At 38.4% G+C, this 23316-nt stretch overlaps 1 protein-coding gene and 1 non-coding gene across 3 annotated transcripts in view; both read right to left on the bottom strand.

The window, feature by feature from the left end:
* Positions 1–3637: 3637 nt before the first annotated feature.
* Positions 3638–23316, bottom strand: part of SLC17A5 (solute carrier family 17 (acidic sugar transporter), member 5) — a 47970-nt gene continuing 28291 nt past the window's right edge. For both annotated transcript variants that reach the window (XM_008578893.1, XM_008578894.1), the window contains 3 exons: positions 21959–22106; positions 6979–7069; positions 3638–5022 (listed from right to left, as the gene is read on the bottom strand). In XM_008578893.1, the coding sequence (XP_008577115.1) occupies positions 4885–5022; positions 6979–7069; positions 21959–22106 (377 nt within the window). In that variant the 3' untranslated portion in view covers positions 3638–4884. The remainder of the gene's footprint in view (positions 5023–6978; positions 7070–21958; positions 22107–23316) is intronic.
* On the bottom strand, positions 17687–17761 carry TRNAT-GGU. The gene has a single exon. It is a non-coding gene; the product is annotated as a tRNA-Thr (tRNA).

Below are 23316 nucleotides of genomic sequence, written 5' to 3'. Positions count from 1 at the left end.
AGACTTGAATTTCTTCTAACAGCATCTGAATATTTCACACAAAACGGTTCTTGAGCATTAAAAAGATGAGACTTTCTATCCTATCCAGATTGCTTTCAATCTCATGCAAACATGGTAGAACAATTCAAAGCACTACAGACATCTGAAATATCTTCTTAGAGTTAAAAAAAAAAAAGCGCATTATAATAGATACCGTATGGGTGATTTATACAGTATACAGACTTGAATTTCTTCTAACAGCATCTGAATACTTCACACAAAACAGTTCTTGAGCATTAAAAAGATGAGACTTTCTATCCTATCCAGATTGCTTTCAATCCTATATGGGATCCGAACCCGTGGCCTTGGTGTTATGAGCACCGCACTCTCCCGAGTGAGCCGCAGGCCGGCCCCTCATGTAAACTTCTGAGGAAAGCTCAGGTTTCAGACTGTGGAGCGGAAGTTGTAAAATGCTTAAAACAAGGGACTATTTGTGGTGCTCTAAAGACTGGACCAATATGCACACTTGATCCTGGGAGGCAATGACACTGTTGGAAATGTTAGCATATTTCAGTTGTTTCTGTCAAAGAGAGTGCTTAAGGAAAAGATTTAATATGTAATCCCCCCACCTCCGAAAGACTACCCTATTATGGCCTGAGAATGTGTGTGCAGGAAAATGGATAGTTTACTTTTTCAGCTCAGTTGTGCAATAATGGCTTCTCACAGGCACAGGACTGGCAGAGACGTGGGACTCCTAAGTTTCCTCCTCCCCCAACATCGAGATAAAGTGAAAGTAAATAGGCGCTTGGAAAATTACTAGTGCTCTGCCTTAGCAAGGCACATGAGAAATGGGGGCAGAAAATTTGTCACGTTTCATTTCTTTTCAGTACTGCTTGTACTCACAACTTTCCATTGCGGAGCTCCTAGGAAGAATTTTCTATATTATCCTTTTAGTGCAAAAACTTTCATAATTGGCTTTTCTGCTTCTGGTTGCTCTAAAAGGCAGAGGCATCTGACAAGCCTTTGTGATCCATCTTAATTTACATTTCTATGAGAAAGATAATTTATTCTTTAACTGAAATTAGACATTTATCCCATGCCTATTCATCTGAGTAACATGCTTTTATTGAGGGGAACCAGGTCATTTCCTGTATGCTCTTCCTGCCTTCAAATTTAAATACTATATCAATATTTTTCTGTTTGGGAGAATTTTGTTTTGGACAACGATGTGCCGCCCTCAGAGGGGAGATTAGATAATCTACTTTGCAATAGGGTCTAAATTCAAACATCTCTATTTCTGATTTCTGAAAATGAAACAAAGGCTGAAGTGAGGAAGAGGTTACAGTGCTAATACAAACTGCTGACTTCAGCATTTGTCTCAATTTCTTTCATAAACTTCATTCTCAAGGTCAGTTGCACACTTATTCCCACTGGATTTGATTGTTGGGTGGATAATGACCTTTTGCATGGAAGGTTTCAAAGGCTGGAACCTATGAAGAAAAAGGTTTGTAAATCAGAATGTGAGCCCCTGCACATACTGGACAGCCACCAAAAAAAAAAAAAAAGAGCCCCTTGACAAAAGGGACTTGCTTTTTTTTCACTGTTATATCTCCACGCAAAGAAAAATGCCCACGACACAGTGAATGCTCAATAAATACTTGTTGAATAACTAGGAGAAGTATTTTGCCTATACTGAATTTAACTATCCTCAAATACTTTCAAAACCGTTTACCAATAACTGCCACTTGTAACTTATTCTGAGGTTAGCATATCATTTCTTCAATAAAAGGTGTCAGCACACTATTTGTTTGGAGAAGAAAATAACATATTGAAAAAAACAAAATATGGGAAAAAAATCAATATATAGTCCATTTAAGGAAAGGGTTATTTACTAAATGTTTATTAAGCAACTAAAATGGACTAAGCACATATTGTTACCAGGCAGGCCACGCTGATACGAATCAGATGAACCCTGCCCTCAGGATGAATCTAAGCAGGAGGCAGGCACGGACATGTTCACAAACATTATGACGGAGAACAGTGATCAAGGAGCCATCCAGAGCAAGCTCCAGGGAGGGAAAGGGCTATGTCAAATACATCTGTGTATCCTTATCACCAAGTGAAGAGTAGATACTTAATATTTGTTGAATAAATGAATGATAAAATGGTCTCTTCCTCATAACTGAGTCTAAGTCCTTGAGTTTAAAATAAAGAAAAAAAATAAATAAATAAACAATATGGTGTTTTAGTGGATCAAAGGAAGAGATGCATATAGGGAGGAAGGATCCAGATCTAGATCTAGATCAAGGGTCATGAAAGCAGTGAGGTTGAAGAGCGACCTTGCAGGCCCAAGGAATGAAATTAATGAAGGTATGGAGAGGAAGGGGAAATGCAGAGCAGGTATGGGAGAGTGAAGTAGCCAGGACTTCGCTGCCACAGGCCCGGTGGCAGGTGAGGAGGCAGTAGGTAGGGCCGAGGACTGAGGACGGCCTGGCTGCTGTGGGGCCAGAAGCCCGGGCCTCACCTTGGGTGAGCATCCTGATCAGGGAGATCAGGGAGATTAGGTGTACTGGGGTGATTATCTCAGCACTGGTGGGCAGCTGGCACAGAAGAGCATTAGACTAAAGGCAGTGAGACCACTTAACTTCCCTTTTTTTTTTTTTGGCGGCTGGCCAGTAAGGGGATCTGAACCCTTGACCTTGGTGTTAAAACACTGAGCTCTAACCAGCTGAGTAACCAGCAAGCCCAAGTAACTTTTCTATTATAGGAGGAAACAAAACCCACGAGGCTCTTGTTTAGGAGATGGAAGAGGGATTAAAAAAAATTCCAGAGAGGTGAGAAAACTGTTATGAAAAAGAGAGGAGTGGTTGTTTAGACACAGGGTTGGGGGTGGGGTGGGGGACTAGGGGGAGGAACAAATAATGACTCCAGGTCCAAGTCTAAGTGACTGAGGAGATGGCACTTTTAACAGGAATGAGGAAAGTGGCAAGAACAGCCTATTTGGGACGGGGCTGGGGGAGTGAGGTTGAATTTAAATAGTCTCAGGTGCAAAGAGGATAGCCAGTCAGGGATGTCCAGCAGGCAGTTGAAAACCTGGTGGTGATCACACAACAGCTGGAGAAACAGGTGTTTTGTTTTGTTTTAAACTGATGTATTTGTTTGAACATTTGGTAAAAATGAAAATTAGTTCTCCTTCCCACCCCTGGCTGCCTGTTTTCTCTCTCCGGAAGTAACCACTTTTAGAGATGTTCTGTATTTACATGTTTTTATGTCCCCAGGAGACTTTTGTATTTTTGTTTAATGGCAAGAGAAGACTTGTGTATCTTTGTGAAGGAAGGAAAAGAACAAGAAGAGAGATTGAAGAAGCAAATTAAAGAGGAATTACTGAAGCAGATTCTTAGAGGAGGCAGGAGAGGATAGAATCAGCGCTGTCTGTAGCTATATGTTTTAGTGAGAAGAGTGGATCCTTTCTGGAACTAGGAAGGGCAGGTTGATGGCAATAGAGATTTCTGATGCTGCATCACCTGGGTGGCCTGTCTCTTCAGCCTGGTGGTGGCAGAGATGCATGCAGAGGTTGATGGAAGGCTGGAGGAGGAGGCTGAAAAGATGTAAAGTATGTGGACACTAGAAAGTATCACAGAACTGGCAGGGCCAAAAATCAATCTAAAAAGGTTTATTTTGATGATTTATAAAAGAAATATCACCATAGCAACTTAAAGCTATTTACAAATTTAAAAATAAATTTCCATAAATGTATTCACATCATAATACATCAAGCAGTTGTAGTTAAAATATTACAGGTAGTGTTGAACAAATACAACAAAACACAAACTAAGTTTTAAATCACATAATTGTCCTGGAAGCATCCTCAATAACCACCAGAAGATGGTCCAGGAAAAAGCTGCAAAAACGTGATTTCAGGAGCCAGCAATAAAGATGATTACACGGGTCTCCAGTGATGTGTTCTTTAAAAGTCACTTTAACTTCAACCAGAAGCTTACATGAAGACAGACTTGAAGAAAAAGGGAGAGTTAAAAAAAATTTATTCTCATGTAGCTTAAAAAACAAAGAACTTGGAAATTTATACTCTGATCCACATGAAAGTAGTTTTAATTAACGATGACATTATTTGTGATGGATTGTGCATCACGCTTTTCTATAGCAGGCTGCATGCCAGTCAGCGTTCCAGTGTGCTGGGAAGGGAAAGTCTGAGGACGCATCAAGATCATAGCTGTGTGTCTCACTGCTCCTGCCTATGCAGGGCTTTATCTACACATTAATAGCTCCAGGGAGGAAGAACACCATCCAAAGACTTGACACTAACCCTGGGCTTGGATGCTGCCTCTCACAAGTGCCGGGCACTTTGAAGCCAGGGACGGAATGCTTGGCAGCTGTCTGGGCATGCTTCCCTCAGTCCAGCTGCCAGGCCAAATTCCACAGTGTCTGACAGCTCCACGGCGATGCTAAAAGTTGAGACCTAAGTGTCACAGAGAGCTGATAAATAATTTTTATGAGGAAAGTGGATAAAAACAGGTGTTTACCAAGACCTGAGAATTATTATCTAGTTTAGTTAAGCAAAGGTATTAGAGAGGTCCATTTTAGCTCATTCCCTTAAGTATGGCCCTTAAAAATAAATAAAACTCCCTTACTTCATGTTGCCTGACTTGCAGTCAAGCAATGTGAACCTAAAGTATAAGTTCCAGCATATATAATTAATAATTAAAAATAGCTAATTTTACTAATTTGGCAACTAGTGAAATATCATGATTACAAGCTTTAAAAATTTAATACAGGTACATTTTTTTTTGTATATAGAATGCTTATACATTAAAATATCAAAGGCACTTTTAGGTTACATGATATATAAAAATACATTAATACAGACAGGGTTATTTACTGGCTCCTTTAGTTTCTGTGTCTGTGTTGTTCACTGAGAGCCCAGTTTTGCACTTCGCCTTTGGCAAATAGTGTAAAGAACATGGCGCCAAACACATTAATAGCAGCAGCGATACAGAAGACAGTTTGCCATTCTCTAACAGTGTTCTGCAGAGAAAAAAAGAAAGAATGCAAATGAAAAAAATTTTGCTTGTAGTCCACTTTATAAAAATGGTGGTGTCACAAGACTGTTAAAACAGGAGCATTATTCATAAAAGCCCCATGCTTGAAACAAACCAAATGTCTACCAACAGTAGGGTTGGGTCTGCTCAATGGAATACTGTATAGCAATGAAAATGAATGAGCTACAACAATATAGATACATCTGACAAACAAAATGTTAAACAAAATAAACCAAACTAAAAGCACATAACGAACGATTCCATTTATATAAAGCTCAAAGTCAGACAAAACTAATCTATGGTGTTAAAAAGTCAGGATACTGGTTCCTCTTGGTGGGGCTGAAGGAGGGATGGCGGGAAGGGGTACACCTGGGAGCTTATCAAGAGAGGTACTGTTTCTTGTTTGGGTGCTGGTTACATAGATGTGTTAACTATGAAAATTCATCCAGCTACATTCTTAAGAATTAAATATACATGTTATAATTCAATAAAAAGTTTACTAAGAATAAAAGATGTGGCACATCTTTGAATCATGTGTTACTAGGAAAGGGTTATGTGTGTGCATCATCTCCCAAGTTCTTAAGTGCGAGGTGTCAGGCGGATCAAATAAGAATTAATTAAGGTGTACTGTGAAGTTCAGGTATGAGCGTACGGGACAGCAGAGGGAGGCTGGCCAGTGAAAGATGTTCAGTGGCCTGGGAGTGGAGAAGAAATAGGAACGCTATCTGTGGTGAACTCAGAACTGTCTGAAATCAGCCGACTTGGTAATAACAAAGTTTGTAAGTATGTCCTAAAATTCTAAGGATTTGACATGCTGTTAATTTGATCATGGAGATGAAAATAGAGAAAATTAAGTCTTTTTTTATAGGTTTCATTTGAAGAATATATTCTACCAGTTCTTTAGATATTTTTAAATGGTAGAAAATGGGAATTGGAAGGGACCTTTGAGATCACTTATTTTGGTTCCTTACACAGTGTAGGCAGCCTTTTAAATTGCTCTGCTAACTGATCTGGGCCCTTGCAGCCTTCCAGTTTCAGGTCTGACCCAGGCTGGATCCCCTGCCTCTAAGGCCTGGGAGCCCTCACCACACCCCCTGACTCACTTTTATGGGGCCCCTTCCCTACTTCTCCCACCCAGGAACAGAAAGGTGTTTCCTCCTCTCTGCCCATTGCACTCTGCACACATTTTTTCTGCAGCATGTGTCACACTGTACTTTAACTCTTTGATTACATATAATCTCTAAATGGTGAGTTAGTTTCTCAGGTATAGAAGAAGCTTGTCATTTTGCCTTTTATCCTCAGTATCTAGCATATTAACAAGTACTCAAGAAATGCCTGCTGAAAAAATGTTTGGCTATTTCAGGGCTTACTAACTCATAAGGCAGCCCATTCCATAAAGTAACAGCTTTGAACATTTTCCTAATATCTCCTTATAACTTCTCTCCATCTGTCTTTGTGGAACTGCCGAGAAAAAGTCACCATCTCTCACTTAGTAGCCCTTCAAATATGTGAAGATGCTATTATGTCTTCCCAAGTCTTCTGGTCCTCTAAATATTCTCAATTATTTCAACTGTTTCTCATTCATTCTCACACGATCTCATACCTCGCCTTCAGGGGTCCACTTTTTAAATAATTTTACACTGTCAATTTTTATTCATCCAAACCAAAGACACGAATTGTTTATCTGGTATAACATTACAACTTTTAACTACTTGTGTGGTTTTAGCAACAAGATCTTCATTTAACTTAGTTATATTGTTCTGTCTAAAACTCAGTGTTCTTTAAAAATATACTTTCCTAGGCATTATGGCATTTAGTTATTTATTGATATAATTTATAAGAATAAACATTCAGAATTTCATCCTTAATTAAGATATACTCAACTTTGACACAGATGTAAAGCTCCAAAACTTTTTGGTTTACAAGCAAATTATCTACTTACGTCAGGGGTCAGACTTTTAGCAATGACAGGCCCAACCATTCCTGGAATAGTGGCAAATGTATTTGTGATGCCCAGGAGTATACCAGCATACCTGTAGAAACATATTCATAGAGGCTTATTATTGTGTCACACATTTTAGCAGCTTCTTTGAATAGATAGCTATTTCACTCCCAGGCTGTGTTCTTGTGAAATTTTGTCTAAATGAAAAATCTTACTGAAATAGGATTTTATATTCAGCTGGTGAGAAACTTCCATTTCAATAGTTAGCATTTTAACATTAAATTGAAATGATCCCTTTAAAAGTTATATAGGAAAGAGCTGAGATATGACTTTCATACATGACTGTATCTGGATAGGAAGTCTAGATTAAATTGTTTCAGTCAAAAAAAGAATTGATTTCCTTATTACAAAATTCAAGTGTAATTAATTATTGAAAATTAAAAATTTTTATTAAACAAGGAAAAACATTAAGAAAATAAAATTACTTATAATTATTCCACATAGAGATAATCAACTTTAACATTTTCATAAGTACAGTCATCCTTTGGTATCCATGGTGGATACCAAAATCTGCAGATGCTCAAGTCGCTTTTATAAAATGGCGTAGTATTTGCATATAACCTACACACATTCTCCTGTATATTTTAAATAATATCTAGATTACTTGTAATGCCTAATGCCTAATACAATGTAAATACTATGTAAATAGACCATATTGTTTTTAAAATTTGCATTATTTTTTATTGTTGTAATGTTATTTTTTATTTTTTGAATATTTTCAATTTGCAGTTGTTTAAATCCACAGATGCAGAACTCACTGATAGGGAAGGCTGAATGTATCCTAATTTTTTTCTATATGTATATATTTCTAGATTATTATAGACATGAGGTCATATTGAACATACAATTTTTATAACTTACTTGTTCCAATAATTACATATTTGCTTGTAGCTAAATCTTTGCACACTGTCTCAGAAGTAAACAAGTTGGTTCTACAGTGTGTGTGTGTGTGTGTGTATATTTGCTTGTAGCTAAATCTTTGCACACTGTCTCAGAAGTAAACAAGTTGGTTCTACAGTGTGTGTGTGTGTGACAAAAAAGGCATTTTTAATAAGTTCAGAAAAAGTTTCTCAAATGCAATGATTTATTTTAAGGGTAAATCTTAGGGGAGTGGGACATTCTTATCTATATTTAGATGCAAACCTTTAAAGAATTTCTGCCTGTATTTGGGAAATGCTAATGATCTGTTGATTTCTCCAAAATATTAGGAATGTATGTAGACTAAAGGAGGCTACCATAGCCAAGATCTTCAGTAAGTACCATCCTAAAAAGAATGAAATGTTTATCATTTCCTATACAGAAGTCATAATGGACTGGTTCTCAGGGGACCTAAAGATTCCTGACATAGCTCCACCATTAACGATCTGTGTGACCTTGGGCAAGTTAGTGATAGATCATTATTTCCCTTATTATACATGGTTGGTCCACAGATGTATACACGTAACATATCTGGTGGTCCCAGCCAAGCTCCCTCACACCATACTAGGTATACTAAAAAATTTTTTGAGTGTAACATACATAGAGAAAAGTACACCAAACATCAGTTTGCTGAATTTTCACAAAGTGAATACAACCATGTCACTAGCACCTGATCAAATAGAACCTACTGGTATAAGCATTTTCAGAGATGTTCTACATATGGTTGAACTACCTCTCAGACTATGTAAACTTTAATTTGGATAGTTATAATTTTGTCAGGATACCCCTCTCCTACTAACAAACCTACAAGGATGGTTTAATGCTTACCTTAAGAAGACTGCAAACCTTCATCCTGATTGGCAAAGGCCTGGCCTTGGTCCATCTACACAGCCTTATTTCCTAGTACTGCATAATCACACCTTCAGATCCAGACACCTCTCATTCCAGCTGCTCACATCTGCTGTGTTCATTCCTGCTACTTATCTTTACTCATGCTATACCTGCTGCCTGAAATCTATACTCCCTCCATCCCAACCACTCACTTGGTACTTCTTCCAATAAGCCTTCTCTGTCTAGTTCAGCTCATATTGAGCTGCCCTCTTAGAATTTTTTTTTCTTTTTTAAAGATGACCAGCAAGAGGTCTTGACTTGGTGTTGTCAGGACCATGCTCTCCCAAGTGAGTCAACCAGCCATCCCTATATGGGATCCGAACCCGTGGCCTTGGTGTTATCAGCACCACACTCTCCCAAGTGAGCCACGGGCCGGCCCTAGAATTTTTATTGTCCTTAAAGCTAGTACTACCTGTATTAAGATATAATTGTCCTCTAATTTAAGGTTGCTAATTCTGCAAACTCACATTTTATTTCCCTTTATAATATCCAGTGCCCACTACAACACATGTGCTCATTCAATATACGCTGACCACAGTCAATCTGGGCCCCATGTATAGACCCAGGGGCTCTAACTGCACTGACTACTGGAGCTTTGTTCCATGCAGACGAGCACCTCTCTTGGGCATTGGCTCTAAAGGTTGCCAATTCCTCATCAGGAATTTTATATGAATGAAATCATACAGTGTGTAACATTTTGGATTACATACTAGGGTCACTAAGCATCATTCCAAACTGTTGTGTGTATCAATAGTTAATTTCCTTTTTATTGCTGTCTCTTCTCAATTGAAGAAACTGGGATTTTTGTCTTGTAGATATTCCTTAATTCTGGATTTTGTAGATTGCATATCTGAAGTATCATTTAACACAATCTTAAAACCCCTGTACTTCCTGTACACTGGTAGTACCTAGACTCTAGATCCTAGAGGGTTCATTAGATTTAGGTTTGATGTTTTGGGCAAGAAAACTTAAAGGTGGTGGAGGAATTCAGTTTAAGCTAGTAAATGGTATTTTAAATTTATTTTTCATAAAAATCTCCTGGACATATACACATTCTAATTAGAGCTTTACATTTTTTGTGAGATAATCAGTTTTATTATAAAATACAATTCTGGTCAAAATTAAAGAAGCTTGAATGTGTTATTAGTTCATATAGTCTTATTGTGGGATAATACAATTTCTGTTAGGGTTTAGCATCCTGAATACCTAGATTTCAGACTATTGATCTGAAATATCTCTCCCTATCTTGGATAGAAAGGTGCCTAAATAAAAAATCCTGCTGAACCGAATTCACTTATCTATAAACATCGCAAATTTTTATGTTCAAAACCTGAGTATACATGATACAATAACAAAACCACGAGGCACAGATCTTTTGGGCTTATCTCCTCTAGGGAGTGTATCTTAAATTAACCAAGCTTGGCAGGACCTGTGTGTGTGTGTTTTTTTTTTTAAAACCATTAACACCTTGGCAGTAGGAGGAACCAACTGCAATGTTGCCAGGCCTTTTCAGTGACAGATATTAAGTGCAGATGAATCCTGTAAAATTCTAAGTGTCAGCACTGAGAAGCTCATTCGAATATTTATATTACACTTGGCCAGGAAGGACCATGAAAGATTGATGACTGCTTGGAAGAAAACATGTTGCATGGACTCAGTCTAGATTCTATTCTATTGTAGTACGAGAATTCTGTGGGATTAATAGTTGGAAATTATCTAATTCCCTTGAATATGGGCAACAAAATTATCAATAGAAAATCTCTATTTCAATCTACTGAAGAAGAGTCTTAGAAAATAACATCTACACATGTATATGTTAACAGGAATACTGATTGTTTATTGAAAAACCTTAAATCAGGCAGTTATAAGTATTTTATATATAGTATCTCATTTTAATATTAAAAATCAACCCTGAGGTTGATTTTTTTTTTTGTCTTTTTCCGTGTCCGGCAACGGATCGCAACCCTCAGTGTCGCCCCCCGCACCGGACCGGGACCGGCAACGGGACCGCAACCCTCGGTGTTGCTCCCGCGCCTCGCTCAGCCAGTGAGCGGGCACCGGTCTGTATGTGGGATCTGAACCCTCGGGCGGGAGCGCCACCGGGCTGGCCCCTGAGGTTGATTTTTAATAGCAAAATCAACCGTAAGGTAGGGATTATTATGTTCATTTTATACATGAAGAAAGACTATAAAATGTTACCCAATTTGTCTGATTCTAAATTAGTATTTAATATTATAATGTTATAATCTACAGTGCTACCTTGATACAAACATAGTGATTACTGAATGTGATCTGTAGGAAAGACAAATTTTCTCAAGTTTAAGTTTTCACCACCAGCCCTGATGCTGAATGCTTAAGTGTCTGTGGTCCTCAAGTGTTCTTGTTCTAACTAGCAGAATGTTACACTGAATGGGCACTCAGTTGTTACCAAGACAAAAAGCAACTAAGCAGCAACATGGTTATAAAATATGTAACCCCCCAGTTAACCAAGACACAGGGGACGAGAAATAACTAGTGTGCTTTGAACCAAGAAATTCTAGTTGGAAAATAAAAACTAAAAGCTCATCTGAAGGGTTAAATAAAAATATAAGGGATTTAAAAAAAAATATATATATATATATAAGGGAGAGAAATAATTTTGACTCTGATACCTTATATTTGTACAGCTTTAAAATTTTAAAAGTTTGTTGAGAGCCATTAATGTGGTGTCTCGGTCAGCTGACAGCAAGTACAGCAGTCTGTATACCTGAGGCATGTAGGCATTCTCCTAACTTCTACAGCTATCTGCTGGCACTGTTTATGTTACTAAACTGTTTAGCTTCATACCACATCAGTCTTTTTTGATGTATAAAGCTCACAAAATTTCAGGGCTGGACCAGGGTCTTTGAGATGTAGAGTTCAACCACCCAGCTGTTGCTTGAAGCCCAGACACAGGATCCCACTTCTGGTTGTCCAGTACATACTTCATGACATGACCTTATCACCGTCCAAGCCAACACAAGCTTACACAGATGCAAGCAGAAATTGTGTTACTTTCTCGTTTGTGGTTTTAACTTCTGGTACAGTGCCTGGCACAGTGTTTGTTAAATTAGATCCACTAAACATCATGCTATTATACTGAAATTTACCTAATTGTACATTTACATCCAATTCACATTTCTCCATCTTGTCCAAAAGGGTACCATGGAAGATCTTGTTGAAGTCCTGACATACAAAATCAGCTGTGTTTCCTTTATTGTGTTAGGCTAAAAATGATGCTGAGAAATTAGACTACTCTGTCTTTGGCTCTTAGTGATCCAGTGGTGGCTCCTTCATGATTAGGATTTTCTAAGATTTCACCAATCATTTCTTTAATGTTTTACTTGGATTGACTTGTGACCCTGATCATGATACCAGACTCAAAGGTAGCCAGAAAATAACTACATTTATTGCAATATGTGTAAACGTGTTTATTGCATTATGAGCAGTGTTGTGTGTGTGTTTTACTTAATCCTCACAACAGTCTTATAAGGTAGGTACCATGAATATTTGTTTTTATCTTCTCCAGCGTCCACTCTCATCTTCTTTTGGCAGTAGCTCTAATTTTTATTTGATGACTCAATTTTCCTTCATTGCCAGTTCAAGAGAGCATGGTGGGACCTCCACCAGATACCAACGCTTCTGACACACTTCAGGAATCTGATGAATCCTAAGCTACACTTGGGCTCTATGAAATAGAGTAAGTGACTTACTACCTTCTTCTGGTGAGATGGCTGCTGAGCCAATCTTGTGTTCCTTATAATTTTTACTTTTCATCTATACTTGCTTAGTTTTATAATATACTCACATTAATTGAGGCAGCTGGAGTATGTGTCTATTCTCTGCAATGAGCTCTCAAAATAACTATCAGTACCTCTACCACGACCGACTCTCTTATGATTTTCTGAATAAATCATTGAGAGGCAACTTGATGTAGCAGAAAGATCCTTGGACCTCCAAGAGACCTGAATTCAAGTCTTAGGTCTGCCATTTACTAGCTATGTGATTTTAGAAGTCATGTAACTTCTCTGTGCCAGTTTCTTCATCTTCAAAATGAGTCCTTTGTGTTTATATCTTCACATGTAGTAGTGGATGCTGCTGATGGCTTCCTCAGCATCCATTCCCAACTGTGCAGCAGGGACGATGTTTGAGGGGCACTGCCACTTTTACTTCTACAGTTAGGGGTGGATGCTCATTGTTCTAAAATCAAATAGTATTCCCTTGGCCCCTGGGCTTGGTTCAGCAGTGGATATGTGACTCAGTTTGGTTTAATCAAAATGAAGCCCAGGACTTATTCCTATGGTTGGGAGAGGAAAAGATCCTTTTTCTTTCTTGGTCTATGTAAATCAAATAGTATTCCCTTGGCCCCTGGGCTTGGTTCAGCAGTGGATATGTGACTCAGTTTGGTTCAATCAAAATGAAGCCCAGGACTTATTCCTATGGTTGGGAGAGGAAAAGATCCTTTTTCTTTCTTGGTCTATGTAAACGAAGAAGCATGTAGTCCTGGTTGTTACTGGCGATCATTTAATTGTGTTATTGTACAAGCACACCTAGTCTTAAGATGAAACTAGTACCATAAAAGGCAGAGTAGAGAGTAGGAAAGAAATGATTTTGGGTGATACTAGTGGGCATCTGGATATCAACTCTTGGCTAAACCCTATTGTCTCTGGACTTAACTCTAAAATAAATCAAGATTATGCTGTTTAACCAGTTTAACTTTTAATTTCTATACTTCAAGCACCCTAAGAGATAACACAGCCTAGACCTTCCAGCCCAAACCTTAATTCCCATCAACTCTAGCTTGTAAAAATCTCAAGTCTAGCTCAATCCAACAGCACATTTTCAATCCTACACATGGGCTGCTGAATACCTGTGGAAGAACTTTTCAAAATACTGAGTACAAAATTAATCTCCAACTTCAGCTGATCCTTTTCAATGCCAAAAATCTCTTCTATGAGTTTTTAGTGACTATTTTTCTTAGTAGCTATTTCAAACCTTTACCATTTTCAAATCTTTTACTCCATCTACTGAGTACAAAATTAATCTCCAACTTCAGCTGATCCTTTTCAATGCCAAAAATCTCTTCTGAGTTTTTAGTGACTATTTTTCTTAGTAGCTATTTCAAACCTTTACCATTTTCAAATCTTTTACTCCATTTATCTTCTTTCTTAGTCTCAGCTATGAATTTGACTCCCATGTCACAAAGAAATTAAAGACCTGCAGTTAAGATTTTTCAATTATCGATTGCTGCATAATAAATTACTTGAAAAGTTAGCAGCACAAGACAAATACCTATTGCCTCCAAGTTTCTGTGGGTCAGGAATGTGAGGGTGGCTTAGCTGGGTGCTTCTGGCTCAGGGACGTGAAGTTTCTGTTGAGATGCTGCCCAGGGGGTCTTCTGAAGGCCTGAGTGGGCAGAGGACTGGCTTCCGAACTCACTCATGCGGCTGCTGCCTGGAGGCCTCGTTTCCTCCCCACGGGGCCTTGCTGCAGGGCTGCTGAGTGTCCTTGCAACATAGCAGTTGGCTTTTCCCAGAGTGAGTCATCCAAGAGAGACAGAGCGCAAAGAAGGTGCTGATCGTGGTGCCTTTTATGGCCGAGTCAGACAGCATTACTTTCGCCATATTCTATTCATTAGAAACAAGTCACTAAACCCAGCCCATACTCAAGGGAAGGGGAAATAGTCTCCACCTTTTGGAGGGAGGAGTATTGAAGAATTTGTGGACATATTTTAAAGCCAACATACTTTTCAACTTTTCATCCCACCTGAAAACTTTTCCTCAACTGAACCCATGTTACTACATTGCTTCTCTTCTCAGCTGAAAGTTAATTCCTCCACTTGGCTCTGGATTTCATTCCTTCCTGCCTCTTTGCAACCAGTAATTTTCACTTCTTTCTTTAAACTTTAACCTCTCACCTTTTATTTGGTCTTCTTTTCTCAGCATATTAATATACTTGGGTCTCTTTTACCTTAAAAAAATCCTCCATCAACATGGGCCTCCAGAGACAGTTTGAACGGACTCAGATACACCGATTTAATTTTCTTTTCATGTAAATTCTTCTGTCTGAATTTCTACTTCCTCTTGCCTAGCTAACTTCTTCCTACTCCTTTTTCAGGCTTCAGCTTAAGTATCACTTCCTCAGAGAACTTCCCTTACCCTCTAATCTACATTTCATCTCCTCTGTTATATTCTCTCATTTTTCTTCAAAAATTCTGTTTTCATTTGCATGATTCTTTCCTGTCTACTGCCCTGGACTAAAAGCACCATAGGCTGGGGCTGTGTCTGCTATGGCCACTTGGTAGGCATTTGATAGGTATGTGTTATCATAACATATTATAATTGTCTATTTATTATCGTTTCTTTCCTGATCTATACTAATCTTGTAAGCAGGAGTTGAGTCTTACTGTTTGTAGTGTTGTGTAGCGTGTATGAATGAGAGGATTAGACTATACCAGAGCCTCATACTTGAATCACCTGAGGATCTTAAAATGAAGATTCTAGTTCAGTAGGTCTGGGGTGGGGCCTGAGAAGCTCCCAGGTGATGCTGATGCCACTAGTCCATGGACTACACTGAGTAGCAAGGAATGAGATTACTCTAAATCCTTCCTAGTTCTAACTTTCTATGATTCCATAAGCTACATAATTGAACAATGTAATTTATTTGACTTATTTCAAGTGAAATCCTTTCCAGATTTCTTTCTTTGGTTTAATCTGTACCATAAAATAACATAATTCAGTTCTTTAATTACTTGCTATTTCCTTGAGTCCTTTTTTGAGTAATCAGGCTTAGTTCCTGCTTTGTAAATCTCAAATACATGCCTCAAGTCACTGTGCAGCTCTTTGTTAGGCAGGGAGGCTTCTTCCTGTCCTGCCTCCCTCAGAGACGGCTTCTCGTGCCTTTACTCCTTCATCCTGAAGGAGTTCTTTATTATTAGTTATGTTTGTAGTGGAGCTTTCAAATTATCAATTAAAACTATTCAAGTTTTCTTGAAGTTAATTTGCTTTTCATGCATTCTTCTTTTCTTTATTATGGTAAACTCCTTCAGTTCATACCTCACCAATATGTATACTTAATAAACATTTCCTAGCTTGTAAGTTTCACAAAAAAATTCTTCCCTCTCTTTAATTTCTTCTCTTTTTGATAAAAGTCTCTGATGTAAGTACTTCCAACATTAGACATTTTGTCTGTGATTAAAACCAGATTTATTCATTCAACAAATAATTATTGAGCACACTCTATGTGGCAGGCACTGTAATAAGGCTTCATGCATGATCAGTCTCGGGCTGTGACAACATGATTCCATTGCTAGATAGGATGAGAGATGTATTCAAAGAGTTTTGATCAGAATAGACTTCCCACATACAGTATGATATTTTTATTATTATTCTGATTACCTGATCCTTACGCTTTTAACAACAAATGTAATTCAGTAACTACATTCACATTAAAAAAACAAAAGGTTTTATATTTAACAAGGATTAATGTAAACTTGTAGTTGAAAAATAAAAATTATATAAAACTGTAGAAAGGATAGTAAATTTGGACTTGCAAATTTATTTTTTAATTTTAGGACTTGTAAATTTAAACACTGCAAAGACTGTACCTGATGGCTTTAATAATTAATTGAATATAACTCTGGCTCTGAAAGTTTAAACTGATTTTAATTATATGAAAAAATATGACTGTAGATAATTAACTAAAAATATGACTGTAGAAATTAACTTTCTCTATAAAATGGATGCTTATTTAGTCAGTATATAACTAATTATTGTTCCTACAAATTTACAATTACTAACAAAAATATTATTAAGACAAGTATTCTTAAAAATTAAATATTATTAAATATTATTGTTTAAAACCACTGTCAAATGAGCAACTGCCAGTTTCATGCCACACTAGGGAACAGTAATCTCTGTAGGCTTATGCAGTTTAACTTTCATTGGAATTCTGAATCTTGGGAGGGTTCTTCCATCCCAAGACTGTGATTAAGATTAGCAAGGTATACATCAGTGAGGTAAACTAATATGCAGTTCTGTATTATTAATATAATAATCAATTCTATCAAAGAATTATGTGAAAGTAAATATCTATGTGAAAAATGAAATAGTATCTATAGAATGTGGCTGAACATTAAAATATGTCTATTGAAATTGTTTTGAACTGGGTATAGAGTAGAGAAGTTGAGGGGATAAAATGTCTTACTGAGCAAAATCTCATTTAGATATACTAAATTTCTGCTCCTGATCTCAGCAAATACTGAATTTTTGACTTTGGTCTCAATGTTATTATTAATATAAACTTACCTAGTGTCCTGTGAAATTCACTATTATGCAGATATTTTTTACAGCTATCTGAATACAGACATACAAACTCAGCTACTTAACTCACCCATTTCTCCAATTAGCAGTTATGGTTATAAGAATGAAGAGATAACTAAATAAGTTTCATATTGCATTTACTAGAATTAGGAAATAAAAACATTCATAAAAGTAATATACACTTAAAATTGACTCCTTTTGCAATAATCTGAAATCTATATAATTTTGTGGAGAAAGAGGTCACTACAATTCACTCTAAAAAGATTTACAAGTCTACACTGATAATTTTATAATTCTATAAAGAACTGGAGAAGCACTTTTCAAAATACCAAAGATAGAAAGTAGAAAAAAGGCTTAAAACAAAACCTAGCAGGTAAATTATTCAACATACAAAAGATGTAAAAGAAAACATTTGGTAAAATAGACTTTTGTTTCTATTTGTAAATAAATCTTTGATGACAGTCAATGCTTAATGTGATTTTTATTTTGTTTTTTGTGGCTGGCTGGTACAGGGATCAGAACCTGTGACCTTGGTGTTACCAGCACCACACTCTAACCAAGTGAGCTAACCAGCCAGCCCACTTAATGTGATTTCTAAGAAGTAATTAACATTTGCTTAGGAGAAGCAATATAGCTTAATAATTAAAGCATATGATCTTCACTGGGGTCTTGATTTCTAAATACCATTCCCCACTAAAAGGAACCAGGGTTCCTGAGAGAAATGTGCTGATTCCAGGGCTGGGCAGGGAAGCTATAAGATGAGCCTGAAACATCGTCTTGTGCCAGAAAATAAGGAAGTGTTCAAAAAAAAAGAGAGAAATCAGAAAATGGGGGCATGTCAATAGGCCAAATCTGGGGGAATTTGAGGATGAAAATAAATAAGGACAATAATGGATTATAATCCATTAAGTAGGAATGTCTGAGCTTAAATGGGGGAGGAGGGGAGATCTTCCTTACAACAGAATGCCCACTGAAAAACGTGAAGAGAGTGGGGAAGTGGCAGGACTGGAATACCACTGTTTTGAAACCATCATAGCAAAAACTGTTTTGGGCATGGGTCATCAATGAATATTAAGTGTAAGGTTGGGGAGCAGGAGTCTTTTTTTTTTTTTTTTTTGTCTTTTTCCGTGTCCGGCAACAGATCGCAACCCTCAGTGTCGCCCCCGTACCGGACCGGGACCGGCAACGGGATCGCACCCCTCGGTGTTGCTCCCGCGCCGCGCTCAGCCAGTGAGCGGGAACCGGTCTGTAGGTGGGGTGCGATCCCTCGGGCGGGAGCGCTGCCGCGCTTCCCAAGCGGCGCACTATCCAGTGCGCCACCGGGCCGGCCCTGGGGAGCAGGAGTCTTTTTTTTTTTTTTTGTCTTTTTCCGTGTCCGGCAACAGATCGCAACCCTCAGTGTCGCCCCCGTACCGGACCGGGACCGGCAACGGGATCGCAACCCTCGGTGTTGCTCCCGCGCCTCGCTCAGCCAGTGAGCGGGAACCGGTCTGTATGTGGGATCCGAACCCTCGGGCGGGAGCGCTGCCGCGCTTCCCAAGCGGCGCACTATCCAGTGCGCCACCGGGCCGGCCCTGGGGAGCAGGAGTCTGATGAGGAGTAGGCTGTTTGCACAATCTCAGAGTATCTCCTTATAGATTGCTTTATTAGTTGCAAGAGGAAAAAATAACTAGTTATTGGAGAAACTGGACAACACCTTGACTGGATGATCAAAATTAACATCCCCAGGAGCCTCTGGATGTGACTTCCTGAGAAGGTCACAAGCCCAGTTTTATAGTATTTATGGCCAGGGATACATTTATCTGAATGAAATCATTACAAAACATGAGACAAACCCAAGCTGAGCTTGGGCATTCTGGGTATAGAGACTAGCATGAGCAAAGGGCCAAAGCTGGGGAAAGTGTGTGCGTGTTGGGGGATATTTTTGGAGAGTAATGAATAGTTTAGGTCATCTGGGGCAAAGAATACATAGAAGGGGGGAAGGAATAAAATGATAAAGGTAGGTTGGGGTCATAATTTGGAGGGTTTTGCATGTTGGCTGAATTAAACTTTAATACAGAATATAAAAATTGATTTTATTATACATAAATACTAAAGAAAGAGCTTTAAAGAAAAGTGTTCACATATAATAAGATCAATACACATATAGTTTTTTAGAAAGAATTTTAACATGGTACTAAGTATCAAAGTCCATTTTCATTCTTCCATTCATGCAGTTGGTGGACTAAGCACTGACTGTGCCCTGGCACAAAGCCAGGTGCTGAACTACTGTGGTAAACAAGACAGTCTCGGGCTCTGCACTGTCAGAGCTTACAGTCCCACAGTTTTTAATTTTATTAAAATTTTAAAATTTTATTTCAGGGCCGGCCCGTGGCTCACTTGGTAGAGTGCGGTGCTGATAACACCAAGGCCGCGGGTTCGGATCCTATATAGGGATGGCCGGTTTGCTCACTGGCTGAGTGTGGTGCTGACAACACCAAGCCAAGGGTTGAGATCCCCTTACCGGTCATCTTTTAAAAAAAAAAAAATTTTATTTCAAATGGTTTCTGAGTCCATGCCTAAGTGTTATCAGTTCTCTTTCCTTGGTTCCCTACTTTTAAGGGTATATGTAGCACTGAAGCTCCTACTTTCTTAACATGATCATTTAAGTCAACTGCTCGACAAGCATGGGCTGGTGTGCCTCTCCTTGTGCCAAGAACTGTGATGTGAATTTACAAGAGGTCTGTCTGAAGAAGCTTACATCCAAATTGGGGAGATAAGAAAGATAAGAGTTACAGTTAGAAATAATTATATATCAAGGTAAGGCAGTAAATACAAATGTATCTAACACAAAATTATAAATGGAATGCATAGAGAGAAGGAAGAGAAAAAAAGCAGGCAGTGATGGTCTGGAAAGGCTTAATGAAGAATGGGATGTGAGCTGAGAAGGGTTCAGATAAATGACGAGGAAAGACACTACTGAGTATCTCAGCAGAAGGCACTACAGAGTGGTCGACAGAGGCTTGGCCAGAAACTGGGCACACTAGGACTCTAATCCTCTGGAACCTTCTTGGACTTCTTATATACAATGAGAGAATGGATTAGAATGATTTCGAAGCTCTGCTGGTATTCTATGAAACTCTATGGAGCTTATCTTGGAGTGTATATTGAAGAGATGGGGGCCTGAGGATTAACAGGAAGCAAAAGATTCTGTGGTAGTTTAAATATGAAGGATTTGAAAAACAAACAAACAAACAAACAAATAAATAAATATGAAGGATTTGGAGTAGGGGGAAGAGGGTAGGAGACTTTCATTTCTCCAAGGAATAAATTCATATCCACTATTTTTACAAATTAAGTGTACTAAATCTTCTGGCTTAAAATATTTACATAGCTCCCTCCTTTACCTTGTCAACTGGCACAAAATAATTCTAGAAGTATGTGGTCCAAAGAATGTTTCCAGAGAGGTAGATGTAGAAAGAACTTTGGGCTTAAAAGTAAGAATTTTAGGTACTAGCTTTGGCTCTATCATTTATTAGCTGTGTGGTATAAGACAAATCACTTAAATTCTCTGAACCTGAGATTCTGTAGCTTTTTTTTTTTTTTTTTGTCTTTTGTCTTTTTTCCGTGTCCGGCAACGGATCGCAACCCTCAGTGTCGCCCCCGTACCGGACTGGGGACCGGCAACGGGATCGCAACCCTCGGTGTTGCTCCCGCGCCCCGCTCAGCCAGTGAGCGGGAACCGGTCCGCATGTGGGATCCGAACCCTCGGGCGGGAGCGCCGCCGCGCTTCCCAAGCGGCGCACTACCCAGTGCGCCACTGGGCCGGCCCGAGATTCTGTAGCTTTAAAATAGGGCAAGCATACCTACTTCACAGGAATGCTTTAAGGATAAAATGAGAAAATGATTGTGAAAGTGATTTGTAAGCTATCAAGTGCTGTACAAATGTATTTCTACATAAGAGATATAAAAATTAGACAAAATTGGCTTGCTTTTTGGCATTTTATCCATCCAACTAAATGCCCACTATGTGCCAAGCACCATGGTGAGCCCTGAGGATGGTATGACAGTCTCTGCCTTCACAGAGTTCCTCTTCTAGAGGGTTAGACAGACACAAGTTATAACGTGTTGTTGCAATGTTCTTATGAGAACACTGTGGACAGAGGTATCATAGTTAAAAGTCTTAATTTAAAAACAACTTCATAGTTCAATTATTTGTCTAACTTGAAATCTTTTTTTTTTTTTTTCCTTTTTGTCTTTTTTTCGTGTCTGGCAACGGATCGCAACCCTCAGTGTCACGCCCGTACCGGACTGGGACCGGCAACGGGATCGCAACCCTCGGCGCTGCGCCCGCACCTCGCTCAGCCAGTGAGCAGGAACCGGTCTGTATGTGGGATCTGAACCCTCGGCGGGAGCACCGCCACGCTTCCCAAGCAGTGCACTGTAGCAGTGCACCACCGGGCCGGCCCTAACTTGAAATCTTATAAAGCATTTAAAGTCATTCCTACAGTAGTCAAATTCATAGAGGCAGAAGGTAGAATGATGGTTGCCATGGCCTCAGAGGAGAGGAAAATAAGTAATTAGTGTTTAATGGGTACTGAGTTTTAGTTGGGGAAGTTAAAGTTCTAGAGATGGTTGGTAAAGTTGCAAGATGATGTGAATATACTTAATACCACAGAACCATACACTTAAAAATGGTCAAAATGGTAAATTTTTATGTTATATATATTTTACCACAATTAAAAAAAAAGAATTTAAACTCAATCACAGCAAATCTTTATATTAGTACTCACGAAGGAGCAATATCCAAATGGTTGATGCTAAATCCAGAAGAGCAAAAGCCTCCCAATGTTGTTGATATGGTTAGAAATGCAACAGCCAAAGAATAATCACAGCCTATAAATCCAGCAGCTACCAGGAATACTGCAGGTCCAATCATTCCTGGAGTTAAAAAAAGTCATAAAAGAAAAAGAAGCCCCAGCATTAATATTTGCTCTATCTTAATATAGTATAAATTTGAAATTTGACATTGCCGCCACCTACTGTAGAAACATTGTACTGCCTGGAAGACTCTAAAGATGTAGTTTCATGAAAAAAAACTGCTGGAAAACATATGGGCATAATATAACTAATATAATAGTAAAAGGAAAATTTCATTGTGCAATGTTATTACATGTACATGTAACCAGGACCCAGCTAAAGTTCTACAGCATTAGAGAAAAGGGCAAGAAAAGCAACCGAAGAGATATTGTTCTGGAGGGAAGCAATAACTGACACAGAATGTGATTTAAAATTCATATAGCCAAAGAAGAAAAGCTAAATAATAAACTCTGTTGGAAGAAGTTAGAAAAATACTTCATCTTGGTTTTAACAATTGGTAATGATATGCATAGGTCATTACAGGCAGTTAAGCATAAAATATGAGTTACATAGGAAGGGACTTAATGAGCGGGCTGTCAGGCTTTCTCCATATCCGTAGCAGTGCTATCCAATAACTCTCTGATGATGGAATTGTTGTATTTGTATATACTGCAACTGAGGAACTTGTATTTTAATTTCAATTCAATTTAAATAGCCACATGTGGCTAGTTGCTACCATACTGTACAGAGCAAGTACACAGAAAATCAAAAAAGAGAAAATCAGATTCAATCTAAAGGATTTATTTTATTTGCAGATGTAGAACCAAAGTAACTAAGCAGTGGAACAGGATAATATCTTCTAGTGGTTGGTGCTCAGCAGGTGTTTGCAGAATTAACCTAAATAGGGTCCTTTTACAATGTAATTACCCAAGTGTAGCCATCAATGACTTCCAGGTTCTCTAGTTACTGGAGACCTTTAAAAAGTTGAATAATTGTCTTAGTCTGAAATTTTATCTTCCCAAAAGCAGAGTCTAAACACATGATTATTCAAGATTTCCTTGGGTTCTTTGAGTTACAGCTTTTCAGTTAATACAATTATGTTAGTAAATATTTTTGGATTGATACTCAAAATGTATTCACTTAGAAAAGGGATGGAGACATAAAAATATTTTTATTTCAAACTCAGAGGTGAAAATAAAGTGATTTATAAAATTTTGGGGGTGGGCTGGCCCGTGGCTCACTCGGGAGAGTGCGGTGCTGATAACACCAAGGCCGTGGGTTTGGATACTAC

Source organism: Galeopterus variegatus, unplaced genomic scaffold, assembly GCF_000696425.1.
Source record: "Galeopterus variegatus unplaced genomic scaffold, G_variegatus-3.0.2 Scaffold1779, whole genome shotgun sequence".
In the NCBI taxonomy this organism is placed as follows: domain Eukaryota; kingdom Metazoa; phylum Chordata; class Mammalia; order Dermoptera; family Cynocephalidae; genus Galeopterus; species Galeopterus variegatus.
This window is presented reverse-complemented; position numbering and strand designations above follow the sequence as displayed.